Source organism: Loxodonta africana, chromosome 6 (genome assembly GCF_030014295.1).
Source record: "Loxodonta africana isolate mLoxAfr1 chromosome 6, mLoxAfr1.hap2, whole genome shotgun sequence".
Taxonomy (NCBI): domain Eukaryota; kingdom Metazoa; phylum Chordata; class Mammalia; order Proboscidea; family Elephantidae; genus Loxodonta; species Loxodonta africana.
In genome coordinates this window covers 82,362,964-82,377,204 of record NC_087347.1, presented here as the reverse complement: position 1 = coordinate 82,377,204, position 14,241 = coordinate 82,362,964, and the positions used below count along the sequence as shown (strand labels likewise).

Sequence of the window (14,241 nt, the reverse complement as noted above, 5' to 3'; positions counted from 1 at the left end):
ATTGTAACCAATGTCACGAAACGATTTATGTATAAATTGTTGAATGACAAACTAATTTGCTCTGTAGACTTTCACCTAAAGCACAATAAAACAAAATTAAAAAACAAACACTATCCATAAAAAAAAACTAGTCTACAAGACAGTCTACCCAAACCATGGCCTATGTACCCTAAGATGAGGAGAATTCGATGGTACCCATCTACCACTACGGACTTTCTAATCAGGGCCACAATAGATGGACCCTGACAGAATGGGAGAAAAACGTGGAACAGAATCTCAAAATAGTAAAAAAAAAAAAGGCAAAAAACCAGACCTACTGGACTGCTTAAGACTGGAGGACTTCCCAAGATTACTGTCCTCAGATACTCTTCAAGCCTTGAACCAAAACTAACCCCTGAAGTCATCAAGAAGCTAAATAACACATTGGCTCAAAAAATAATGAATGTCACCCATATGTAATGTGCTTCTTTAAAAAATCGTCTATATGAGACCAAATGGTAAACAATTACTTTGAAACAAAAATTAGATGGTAAGGGGGCAGGGAACCTAGATTAATGGAAATGGAACAACCAGAAAAGAAATATGTTTACTCATTGTGAAGAATGTAACCAACATCACTGAACAACTTGCATAGAAATTGTTGAACGGGAACCTAAACTGCTCTGTAAAGCTTCACCAAAAATACAATGTTGTTGTTGTCTGTTCCCGTCAAGTCAATTCCAACTCATCACACGCTACAGCACGGAGTAGAACTGCTCCATAGGGTTTACAAGGAGTGGCTGGTGGATTCAAACTGCCAACCTTTTGGTTAGCAGTCATAGCTCTTAACCACTACACCACCAGGGCTCCAAAAATACAATAAAATAGTATGTAAGAAAGAATAAAAGGAACGGGGGATAAAATTGTCATTCTAGAAGAATGAAAACTCTCTGATAACTTATTAAAATAATTGAGGGGAAAAAAAAAAGCTCTCCACAGTTCACTACATAAAGATGCATCTGCAATTAAAAAGTTTACTTTTTATGTTGCTGACCTAAAAATGTGCAGGCGTTACTTCTTTCTTCAAAAAAACTTTAGGGGTCACCCTGATAAAGCGAAGCACTTCTGTGGATACTTCCCATGTCTACACTACAACCAACTCAAAAAATGGCCCAAATAACAACTCATTTTATTAATTGCTCAGAAAAATTAATTGTGCTACTAAAGATTATTATGAAATTTCTTTAGCTTTACCATAAATTTGGATTCTATGTTTTAGCTCCAAAATTCCCGCAGATCATTATTTAAACAAAGAGGGAAGGTATAAATTTATAATATTTCTGTCTTTGTTTCCATTTTGCGCTGCTCTGTCCCTCAAGCATCATCGACCAAATGTCTAAAAGAGTAAATAAAAGGACTACTCATAATTCCCTTCTGTCCATTTTTCTACATCTGAAGAAAAATCTTTGCCGTACAATCCACAATGTAAGGAATAGAAAAGCAATAATGCAAGACTATGATTCTGCACCCTTACCTAGACCTATGTGAGGCAGGTGTTCAAAAAGGGTCCAGCTGTGGTCGTCAACGTAATGATTCTTCAGGATCAACAGCTGGCAAACGTCCCGGGCAGTTATGTCACTGGGTACTTCTAACGCCCTGCTGGTTTCATCTTCGCTGTACACTTTAATTACCTGTGGAGAAAGAAACAAGGAAAACAGCTAAAATATTTTATTAAAACATCATTCTAATAAGTAGGCAGACTTAGTAGCTCAACACATTACAAATTATTCCTTGTACAGTTTCTTGTACATCTGATTTTCTTATACAGTGAATGAAAGCTACCTGCCTAAGACTTATTTATTGTATCTGTTAAAATCACTCTGCCCTAAAATTTCCACTCTGTTTAGTGTCTAAGCTAAAGGCCCTTCAGTGGCCATTCAATGTCATTTCTCCACTTCTCTCATCTATTAAAAGAGTTTTTAAAAAGCAATGAATCTCTTACCATTATTTAAAATTTTCTATTTCATATTTAAGTCCTGTAAATAATCCAAAATACTCAAGCAATATAAGTAGTGAACAAAGCCCGACTTTATGAAAAGATTCTTCCATCTCAGGTATGGAAGTTTAGGCAGAGGCTGGCTGGATGTTCACCAAATCCTTTTTCTTTTCTCCTTTGCAATTATTAGCGGCCAGATGATTGGGTTCTAGTTAATGGAATGTAAGCAAATGGGATGGTGCACCTCCAGGCCCAAACCATAAATCCCCCATGCACTGCCCTCCATTTCCTGTCACCATCCTTCTACTAAATGGAAAGGACCACAGGGACCTAGAGGAGAGGAAAGCCATGAGATGGAAAGAGGCCAGCTAGGATGGAGCCTGAATGACCACTTGGACAGTGCTCAACTACGAACACAAGTACCAGCTTCTGACACGAGCAGCAAATAAACTTTTATTGTGTTAACTCACTGTGAATTTGGATTTATTGATCAGAGCAACTAGTATTATCCTAAATTATACAGAATTAAAGAGAGTTTTAGACACAACACCCCCCTCAACATTTACTAAGCCATGGTCTGTGCTAGAATATGCAGCACAGATAAATACCTATGACAGAAGCACAAAAAGATCAACACACACACACACACACGAACACACATGAATGGGAAATAAGAAAATTGAACCTAAGGAATATGCCCAATTAAAAAAAAAAATAGACATGTTCAACCCTTTTAGTAATTCAAATAAACGTAAATTAAAATGATTCATCAGTTTTGTCCTATCATCATTTTTTTTAATTACTCTTAAAAATGGTGCAATGATATAAAAGCTCTCTTACAGTGACTGCGGTGTTAGAAATTCTTGGACACCTACTTGAGAGTATTTATCAAAAGCATTAATAGGTTATTCCTTTGACCAAGTGATCTCATGTAAGCAAATTATCTCACGTGGAAATGTGGAAAATGGCTTTAGGCATAAACATGTCCAGCAAAGTCTTATTTATAATGCTATCAACCTACATATTCAACAATAAAAAATGGTAAACAACAGTACTTTGACAAAATGGAATATTGCATTAAAAAAAAAAAACTCATTGCGGTCATGTCAATTCTGACTCATAGCGACCCTACAAGACAGACTAGAACTGCCTCGTAGGGCTTCTAAGGAGCAGCTGGTAGATTCGAACTGCTGACATTTTGGTTAGCAGCCAAGCTCTTAACCACTACACTACTGAGGCTCCAGAATATTGTATGGTTCTTAAAAATGTTATTCAAGATGATGATATAATAACTCAAGAAATTATTGAGAAAATAAAGACACCAAAGTACATATTCATTCCAACAGTGCTAACTTGCTTCTTTGTGCTAGCCAGCACCCACCCTTCTTCTTTTTAACAGCATTCTAATTTTCTTTTAGACTATTCCCTCCTTCACCATCAGCCACTGTTATTCAGGCAGCTCCACCTTCAGCTCAGTGATGGTGTGCTGGAGCCCTAAACTGGCTTGTAAGAGCTGACTGTGAAAACATTCAGGAGCTCTGCAAGCCAGGCATCCCGAAATCAGCCATGGTGGGAGTATTTACACCACAGAAACAGGCAAACCCTACAAATGAAATCTTTTTTTTTTTTTAGCCGATTTACCAGTGCACTACTGACTCAGCTCCAGGGTTGAAGATGTATCCTGACTAACCAATCAGCACCTGGAATGCCCCTGGCAACAGTTAACAATAATTATTTCAGAGACGGATACGTGGTCTAATCAGAGCCAGTCTCAGGTGCTCAGATGACCAGTAGGTGGGCTCTCTTTTCTACTGGATATAGCCTGGAAAGATGAAGGCCGGACCTGCTACTGTTCACAAAGACAGTGACTGTGGGCACATGCACCCATATGGCATAAACCAGGCCAGGAGACAAAAACAGAGTTCTGATGATATTGTTTGAGCCACTGGCCAAGGAACATTTGCTATCTTTGTGTTTTTATCACATGTTTGCTATGAGGCTATAAGCTTTTAGTGGTAACACCCACCTACTAATCTCCCTTGTTCTAGTCCTGGCCCCACTCCAATCCATTCTCCATACAGCCAGCACAAAAAGCCTTCTAATAACCAATGTGATCAGGCCGCTCTGCTACTAAAATTCTTCAATGGTTTCTTATCCTAACTCAAGCAGCTCATTGTGTCTATTAAGGCCCCATGCTAGGTGCAGACCCTTTGCTAAGTGCTTTGATATGAGGATGTCACAAACTCAGATGGTTGTTGCCCTCAGAAAGTTTAAAGTTTCGTGGGGAAAGCAGTATTAAAAAGCAATGTTTACAAAGTACCGCTTAGAAGTGCACATGCTACTAAATCATAAAATGGGGACTGGAGCAAGGCCGGGAAGATGGGAAGTGATAATTAAGCCAACACCTGAAATACCAATGGGCAGTAGCTAGCAACGTGAGTTCAGATAAGAACATTTCAGGCTAAGGGAACACGTGCTGTGCAAAGTCCCTGGGACAGGAGGAGCTTGGCAGGTTCCAAGAATTGAGAGGCGTCAAGGATGCAGGAAGAGTAATCACGGAGCATGGCCCTAAGGAAACTTATGTGATAAGGATGGTAAATTTGGGAGAAGTATGATTGTAAATTCAGAATTGACTTAAAAATCATTAAGCTTCTACATAGTAAACAAACCCGTGGATATGCCTGATAAGGGAGAAGAGGAAGAACAAGGAGCGAAGAGAGCCTAGAACAGAATCCTGAGGAATTCCAATATTTAATAGTGAGTCAGACGTGGAGCTAGCAAGAAAGCCTGAAAGACAGCAGGAAGTAGGAAGACAGCCAGGAAAGTGTAAGACCCCACCGAATAAAATTCAAACTCTTTGGCATCACATTTACAGCTTGTACGCTCTTCATCAAACCAGCCTCATGGAACAGGTCTCTCTATGATTCCAGCCAAAGTGAGTGCAGCATCCTCTACCTGGAGAACATTTCAATGCCCCTCCCACATGCTTAATCTGGCAAATTCCCACTTATCATTTGGCCCCAGTTTTGATGACGTTTCATCCAGAAAGTCTTCCCTGGTGGCCCAAGGCTTTGTAATGTACTCCATTTTGTAATTTTCTGTTTGCATGTCTCTCTCCCCAACTAGGCTAGCAAGCTCCTTTAAGGAAAATCTCTGTTCATCATTTATCACAGTATCCCAAGCACCTAGCACAGGACAGGACAGTGAATGGTTTTATACATATCTGTGAGATGAATGAACTTTTCAATAAATCTGCATAGCCCATAAAAATATTTTGCACATAGGAAACACTCAAAACATTTTTGTAAAGTTTAATTAAAAAATGTTTTCTGATCAAAAGATTAAAGATGTCTCAGAAATATTTGGTAGGGGCTCTAACTCATAAAGATTATGATAATGATGTAAGCTCATTCTCATGAATACGGTTTGAAATATGGCTAATTAAAATTGAGAAGCATTTTCAAAAAAATTGTTTTCTGCCACAAAGCACACTACTAATAAAATTTTATTCTCAGGGATTTAAAATTCTTCTCCATGAGCAAAAGACATACAAATTTTCTTTATAAATACTCCAAGGTAAGAATTCATCCAAGATTGCTGTTAGTGGGCAGTTCTGGGTTTCAGTCATTGAGGTAGTCATGAAGTCATATGAAAAAGGTCATGAAAACACACTGTTAAAATCAGATGCTAATTTTTCTAAGCTTTCACTTCAATTCATTCAATTTTTTGTTTAATACATGTGGCTCACTATGATCCTAAGATCTCTTTCGACTCTAAGGGTTTCCGACATTTGCGACTGGGTAAGCTATTGTTGTTAAATGTGTGTCTTCATATTTGTACCTGTGCTAGACAACTGGTTAAATTCTAAAGGCTATTACACTTCACTCCCTCTTTTGAGAAATGTAACCATACTTCTGTCTGAAAAGATAATATGCCTTCCACCATATACACACGCTGCTGTGGTTACAACTGACTGGCGCATGCACTGGGGGTCCTCTTGTCAAAAACAGCATGAAGATGATGACTCCTGAGAGGTCAGGAAGATCTGGACTCTGGACTGCTCCTTCATGTGGAACAGTTCCTTCTGAGCCCTGTTGTACATTCCATCCCAAGAAATACTGGGGAATAGGAATGACCTGGTGGCTGCTGAACAGGTTCCCTGCACGTTCCAACTACTCTATGTGTTTTCTTAGAGTAAATTCCCATCACCTGGGATAACATAAGCATACATCTTATTTTGCAGGCTCTGTCTTTAATTTCAGAGTAGCAAAGAAAATGAAAAACTAAGCCAAATTCAAGAAAAGGGCAAGAGTCCTACAAGAGGTAAAGTTGGGAAAAATGAAAAAGATAATTAACCAATTGAGGAATAACACTATTTTGTTCACATTATGTTGTTGCAAATTTGAAAGAAACAATTTGTGAAGAATAGAAAAACACAATTTTAGAGGCTAATTTATTCTTAGGAATGCCTATATTGATATTTTATTTAATAACTGTGGTGACATATTTGAAGAGCACCTACAGGTGAAAAGCACAGTGCTGTGGTAATGCCAGTTCATATTCCTCTTCTCTGGCAGAACACATATAAGTTCTTGCTTCTTAGATGAGGCAGGAGGAAGGAAAACCCAGTTCCAGTGCCATCAAGTAGGAACGAAGAGAGTTTATATAACTTCGTGTCAGATAATGAATACATCCATGGTGCTGATAGCAAGAGAACCCACGGAGTCTCGCTTCTTTCCAACAGAGACAATTCAGTATTTAGCAGGTATGCTGACTACCACTCTTAACAACAGAAACAAACTGGTAGAGCAGTTATTTCTTTTTCTAACAAATCCACTTATTAATAAAGGTTTGCCACTGAAGACATGTATTTAGGCCAACTGAAATTTCTATAATAGGTGCACGTTTTCATTTTTTAAATAACACCTACTGAGAGAAAAAATTTAATATTTTTGTTTGAACTCCATTTTAAGCCCTAACATTATTTTTAAATGCTATTTAATGCTGATACTTGTCCGAAATACACATTTATCTATGAACAATAAAATTATATTCAGGTTGATATTCCACAATAGTAAATTCCTGTCATCTGTCAGACTTACTCAGTAATTATAAAAATTCCCTGCACTACCAATGGGCTGCCTGTATTGAAAACGCTCATTTTATTTCTGTTTATTTCTCCTTAAAATATTAAAAAGGAAAAGACAATCTAAGCCTTAACTCTCTTAACTCTTTAATATGCCTCTTGCCAAACTATTACCACACTAAACCTTCCTATAAAAAAAAAAAAGGTGAAGTCATCACAAAAGCTACATGAGTAGTATGGGTTCAAACTAAGTTACAGGATTTTGTGATCATGTAAAAATCAAACAGTAGAGCTGTTCTTAAGAGTCATTAGAGCAAAATCATGGTGTCCTGTTTCCTCTGCATACTTAGCGGTAAAAAGAGTTTTGATGTTTATATAATCATGTTATATAATAAAGGGATATTACACATTCCCAGTGAAGTGGCCCAGCTTCTCAGCTTGCTTTATAAAATGAAAAAATAAGGTAAGGAGAATATTATTCATATCTATTTATCTATGAATTCATTTAAAAATTGTATGCAAGCAGGAAGAAATCCTGCCTGGATCCTTTATAAGAATAGGAACTTTCTTTGTTTCATCAATGGGCTAAAACTTGACTAGCAAGAGAGACAAGGCACTGATAAGGTCTGTCTATAACATCCAACCAGAATAAACAGGAAGGAAGTCCAAAGACAGACAACGGTATACACACAGACCGTGCTGGGCAGAACCTTTCCGTGTCACTGTAAGCCTGACAATGGGAACAACCTTAATCTCTAGAATAGCTCACAGCTTAAAAACAGCTCTAGGAGCATATGGCAACTGGCAATAGAAAATTAATAGAGACAAGGCCCTCTGCAGGTGATCTGCTGGGATGAGGGTTGAGTAGATCTCTGTTTTGACTGAGAGCCTTATCAACACATGTTTGCACTTTACATATCAACCCCTGCCCCCAACAATTTCCCTCCATAAAAAGTAAAGAGACTTTAAGAATTAACATAACCCACTTTTAAAGCAATAGACACCATGTTAAAATATTGAGACAGTAATGAATGGTAATTTTTCAGGAAAAGCTTGAGTTCCCTCAAACCTCTAGACTTAAGAGATAAAACATTTAAAATATAAGACTAAATAAATAAATAACAAAGAGACAGAATTTGAAAGTCACTTCAATTATTTTTCACCTTGTCCCCAAAGTATGCTCAGTATTTATCTGCTATGATCATTTGAAATTCAGATTCTAGACGTGATTATTTAGGAAATCCTTAGGAAAAAATAGAGCAAGGGCAGAATAGTCAGCCCATGAGGACCCTTTCTCCCCCTCCCCAACCCTGTCCTCCAGCTTCTCCACCCTACCCCCTCAGCTCCAAGGAATGGGATGCTGTGGAGTAGCCCAGTTCCTTCTTTAATCTGGATTCATCCTAGAATATCTGAATGAACTTGGGGGTCTTATTTGGCCATTTTTGCTAATGCCATATAGCCAAAAGGGGGCAATGGACCTGCCATGATTGGAAAGTAACTAATTATTCAGCAGGTTCTCTCCACTTATCCTTTGTTTTTCAGGTGAAATATGAGAGAAAGAGACACATTCAGCAAGTAAAAAAGCAAGAAAGAAAGAAAATGAGCACAGAAAAAGCATAAATAAATAAGAATCCATAGTATAACTGCTGGTGGGAATGTAAAATGGTATAACCACTTTGGAAATCTATCTGGCATTATCTTAAACAGTTAGAAATAGAACTACCATAAAACCCAGAAATCCTATTCCTCGCAATATACCCTAGAGAAATAAAGGCCTTCACACAAACAGATATGTGCACACCCATGTTTATTGCAGCTCTGTTTACAATAGCAAAAAGCTGGAAGCAACCAAGGTGTCCATCAACGGATGAATGGTTAAATAAATTGTGGTATATTCACACAATGGAATACTACGCATCGATAAAGAACAGTGATGAATCTGTGAAACATTTCATAACATGGAGGAACCTGGAAGGCATTATGCTGAGCGAAATTAGTCAGAGACAAAAGGACAAATATTGTATAAGACCACTATTATAAGATCTTGAGAAATAGTATAAACTGAGAAGAACACATACTTTTGTGGTTACGAGAGGGGGAGGGAGGGAGGGTGGGAGAGGGTTTTTTACTGATTAGTTAGTAGATAAGAACTGCTTTAGGTGAAGGGAAGGACAATACTCAATACATGGAAGGTCAGCTCAACTGGACTGGACCAAAAGCAAAGAAGTTTCCGGGATAAACTGAATGCTTCAAAGGTCAGCGGAGCAAGGGCGGGGGTTTGGGGACCATGGCTTAAGGGGACTTCTAAGTCAATTGGCATAATAAACTCTATTATAAAAAAAAAAAAAAAGAATCCATAGTATAAAGCAACAGAAAGAAGAAAGGGGGGGGCGAGAGAAAGTGAGAGAGGGAGAAAAAAGATAATTGGAGAGTGATTATCTTCTGTGTCAAAATGTTCTCTTTTAGGAAAAACATGTCACTTTTAAATACCAAGATCTTACCATAATCAAATATATATACTTTTTAACAGAAGCATATATCAATTATACATATATATACATACATACGGAAACCCTGGTGGTATAGTGGTTAAGTGCTACAGCTGCTAACCAAAGGGTTGGCAGTTCGAATCCACCAAGTGCTCCTTGGAAACTCTGTGGGGCAGTTCTACTCTGTCCTATAGGGTCGCTATGAGTTTGAATCGACTCAATGGCACTGAGTTTGTTTTTTTTTTTGTACATACATATATACATATATAAGTATATATAAGTTACTAGAAATAGAAATAAATTAACAAAGCCCACAGAAATCTGCACTCAACTGGGTCCCAAAGTAAAGCTTATTTCCACACATCTTTAAATGTTTATAATCCGAGTATAGCAGGATTATATAGTCATCTTCTATGTTTCAGATTTTTTTCTTTATTGTTTTTAACAGATAGGCAACGTACCTAAATCATGTGAAATATTTTTATATCGAGGTCAGAGTAGGCCCGACTTTTACATTCTTCTAAATAAGGAATGTGGTGTCCTAAGATAAGCAGAGACATTCTTAGATATTTTTAACTAAGCAACTCAATGTGTTCCCTCAAAGGGAATGGGAAATAATATATTCATTATTACTTATTCCAAATTTCTAACAGTAGTTTTTAAAATGTTATATTTTAAAAACAAAGACTGTTCCAAAAGACCCTAATAGCTCAAGAAAAGCTCTTCCTTTTTTTTTGCCACCCTGTATTATTTTGCTAGTTGTCAAATATTTACTATAAACAGGCCAGTCTATAGTTTAGAGAAATCAGGTAGCAGGGAAAAGTCTTACATTGTCTCTATTGAGAGAGAGAGAGTCAACCACACATTTATTGGGGCATTAGCAGTACCTGTTTAATTAGTTACATCAAGTTTTATCAGTTTTGTCATCACTATCAGGATTACAGAAACTGATTGACACAAACAGTCCATTCCATACTCCTGGGGTACCTCTCTACTTTATTCCCTATAAAACCTTCCTTATTCTCCGCCTTCAACCAGGCTTTCTTCCCTCAGTTCCTCGAGAAGCCACACTCCTTCCTGACAGAAGGCCTTTGTATATGTGCTGCTCTTTCCCAGAACATGTCTCCCTACCTTCCACTTCTTCTCATCCTTCAGATCTCAGATGAATCATTATCTGTGGCAAAGCCTGCAGGGACCCTCCCAGCTTCAGTCCAGGTCCTTTGTTTCATCTACGCACATGACTGTGATTCCTAACCATCAGAATAGTATATTACAGCAGGAGCCACACCAGTGTTGGCTGGGCCTCACATCCCCAGCAGTCAGCACAGTGCCTGGCACACAGTTGACCCTCAGAAACACCCTTTTAGCGATGAATGAAACCATCACACCCAGTTATACATGAGACAATTTTACAGATTCCTCAATAGCAGCTCTGCAACCTCGGAGTTTGAAAAATGCTAGGGGAGAAAAGACACAGCTGGGTCAGAGAGAAAGCATTGGCAAATTTTCATGAAACTTCTGAACTGAACAAAGGTGAATGAGGTGACTTCTGTGGCCTCCTTCAAGTCTGAGATTCTGTGAAAATTAGAAGGAAAAAAAAAAAGAAGGTGGGAGGACATCTGGGCAGGACAAATATTATGAGCAAAGATACGAAGGAAGAAAGAATATGAAAGGAGCAATAAACAGACCACTTTGCCAAGATCAGCAGGACTGTTATGAGGGGAGGGTGAGATGCACAGGTGCCAGGAGGCTTGTGGAAGGAGTGTCTTTCCCCAGCAACATTGAATCCTCAGTGCAAGCCACCAAGGGAGCCAGCATATTAGGAGATAATTTTTAAGATACACAAAAGACGTTGTAGCCTTTTAGAAGGTATGGAAATATAGAATTAAGTTTTAAAATGACATTTTTACTTCTGTATGATTACACAGACCAAGAGGCGGTCATTCGAACAGAACAAAGGGATACTGCATGGCTTAAAATCAGGAAAGGCATGCGTCAGGGTTGTGGGGGTTGTATCCTTTTACCACACTTAATCAATCTGTATGCTGAACAAATAATCCAAGGAGCTGGATTATATGAAGAAGAAATTGGCATCAGGACTGGAGTAAGACTCATTAATAACCTTCGGTATGCAGATGATACAACCGTACTTGCTGAAAGCTAAGAGGACCTGAAGAATTTACTGAAAAAGATCAAAGACTATAGCCTTTGGTATGGATTACGCCTCAACATAAAGAAAGCAAAACTCCTCACAACTAGACCAATAAGCAACATCATGATAAATGGAGAATATATTGAAGTTGTCAAGGATTTCATTTTACTCGGGTGCACAATCAACGACCATGGAAGTAAAAAAAAAAAGCAGGTAAAAAATCAAAAGACATATTGCATTGGGAAAATTTGCTGCAGGAGACTTCTTTAAAGTGTTAAAAAGCAACGATGTCACTTTGAGGACTAAGGTGCACCTGACCAAGCCATGGTATTTTTAATCACCTCATATGCATGCAAAAGCTGGATAATGAATAAGAAATACTGAAGAAGAACTGATGCCTTTGAATTATGGTGTTGGCAAGAATATCAAATGTACTGCCAGAAGAACCAACAAGTCTGCCTTGGAAGAAGTTTAGCCAGAGTGCTCCCGGGAAGCAAGGATGGGGAGACTTTGACTCATGTACTTTGGACATGTTACTAGGAGGAACCAGTTCCTGGAGAAGGACATCATGCTTGGCAAAGTAGAGGGTCAGAGAAAAGGAAGAAGACCTTCCACAAGATGGATTGACACAGTAGCTGCAACAGTGGGCTCAAACATAGCAACCATTCTCAATGGCACCTAACAACAACACGGCATGATTATGCTAGAAGAAAGGCCTGGTGATCTACTTCCAAAAACCAACCAGTGAAAACTCACTGGATCACAACGGTCTCATAAGCAACCGATCATGGCGATGGCACGGGACTGGGCAACATTTCATTCCGTCGTGCACGGATGGGGTCACTGAGTTGGGCTGACTACTTGACAGCAGCTAATACCAACAAATGATTCCAAAGTGCACATGGTGACTTAATCATCTAGAAATACATCCAGCTACAAGTAACAGAAAATCTATCCTTCAATGGCTTAACCAAGTTGAGGTTTATTTATTCTCACATTCAAAACCGAAGGCAGGAGGTGCTAAGCCTGGTGAAGCAGTTCCATAAAGCCACCAGTTCTCCAGGCGCCTTCAGTCTGTTATGCTAACCTCCTTAGAGTGTGGCTCTTTCCTCAAGGCCACAAGATGGATCTTCCCCACACCATCTCGGTAAAAACTCCAAAGTGGTATACACTTGTATGTTATCATATTTTTACAAGATATTTATAAGGTGTGCCTGCATAAAGAGATGAACTCGTTCAGAGTTGAAGAATTTGCGTTACTTTCTAGGCATGCATATGGATCTTCCAGGGGCTGTGGATATGAATTCAAAATGCAAGGGTGAAATTTTATGATGTGTTAATAATTTTCCACCAATTATCAGGCCAGAGATTCCCAGTGTGGATTCACTACTGGAAATGTCCCAAACTTGCCACAACTGAGAGCTTGGATCAGTGACACTGCAGAATCATGTCACTTCTAGACTTCCAATCAAAAGGGACTGCCTGCAGGCAAAGGGAGGCCCAGAAAGTCTGCCCAGTGTCCCTTTACCTTTGCCCTACTGTGGCATCCTACTCTAGTCTTTACCTTTTCTCCTCCCCTTGCCTCAGGCGGACCCCTAGGGATCCTTCCTTTGGTCTTCTTTTCTCCCTATGGGTTAGGAAGAAAAAAAAAAAAAAAAACCCTAACTCAAACCCAAGGAGGGTTCAGTTTCACAAAGAGAGAAACTGGAAGCCCTTTCAGTTTGCTCAGTTATGTGGCAGAAAAAAGGTCAAAAGAAACAGCTCCAAGCTCATCACAAAAAAGGTGAGCTTTAAAAAAGAAATATCCTAAACATATTTGTGATAATACACACACACACACACACACGAACATTATTTTAAGACCTAAACCCAATATGAATAGTAAAGAAAGGGTCAAATCACAATTCCCACACTAAAGTTTCCAATGACTTCATCAAAGGAGTGTTCTCTGAAGCATCGTTGTTATTAAAACTTACGCAATTTTAATTCCTGCTAAGATGCCAGAGCTGACTAATGCATCTCTGAAATAAAAATAAAAACCTTCAGAAGTGCTAATGCTTATTCATATTTAAAGCAGAAAACCACTGGTCATGCTTGTGTTGGACACAGCATTGCTCCAGTATCTCATTTCAGTCTTTAAGCATTAGTTTATTCCCAGAATAACCATGTGGAATGTCTAAGCTAAAACATTAAATAATTGGTTCACGCAGTGAGAAAGAAGGACAAGTTAGGGGAGAGGTGGAAGGAGAAGCGATAAGAGGAGAAAAAGGGTAAACACCAAAAGGAGAGAGGCACTATTTATTAGAGCCAAGGACACATCAGACTTTGTTGCAATTATTGAGTTGTCTGGCATCAACTGAAAAGCTTTAATAAAGTCCATTATTTCATCCATTTTTAAAAGCATTTTGTTTTTTTTGTTTTTTTTTTTCAGTTAACTTCTCCAAACCTGGGATGTAACTAACCGTCAATGGCATGTTATACTTTAATTGGAAGCATATAAAGTGACGATGCTTCTTGTAATTTCACATCTTAAAATGAA

General features: G+C 38.5%; 1 protein-coding gene across 2 annotated transcripts in view; it reads right to left on the bottom strand.

Moving 5' to 3' along the window:
* GRB14 (growth factor receptor bound protein 14) overlaps positions 1–14,241 on the bottom strand; it is a 134,291-nt gene that overhangs the window by 44,518 nt on the left and 75,532 nt on the right. For both annotated transcript variants that reach the window (XM_003405824.4, XM_023542883.2), the window contains one exon: positions 1,514–1,670. In XM_003405824.4, the coding sequence (XP_003405872.1) occupies positions 1,514–1,670 (157 nt within the window). The remainder of the gene's footprint in view (positions 1–1,513; positions 1,671–14,241) is intronic.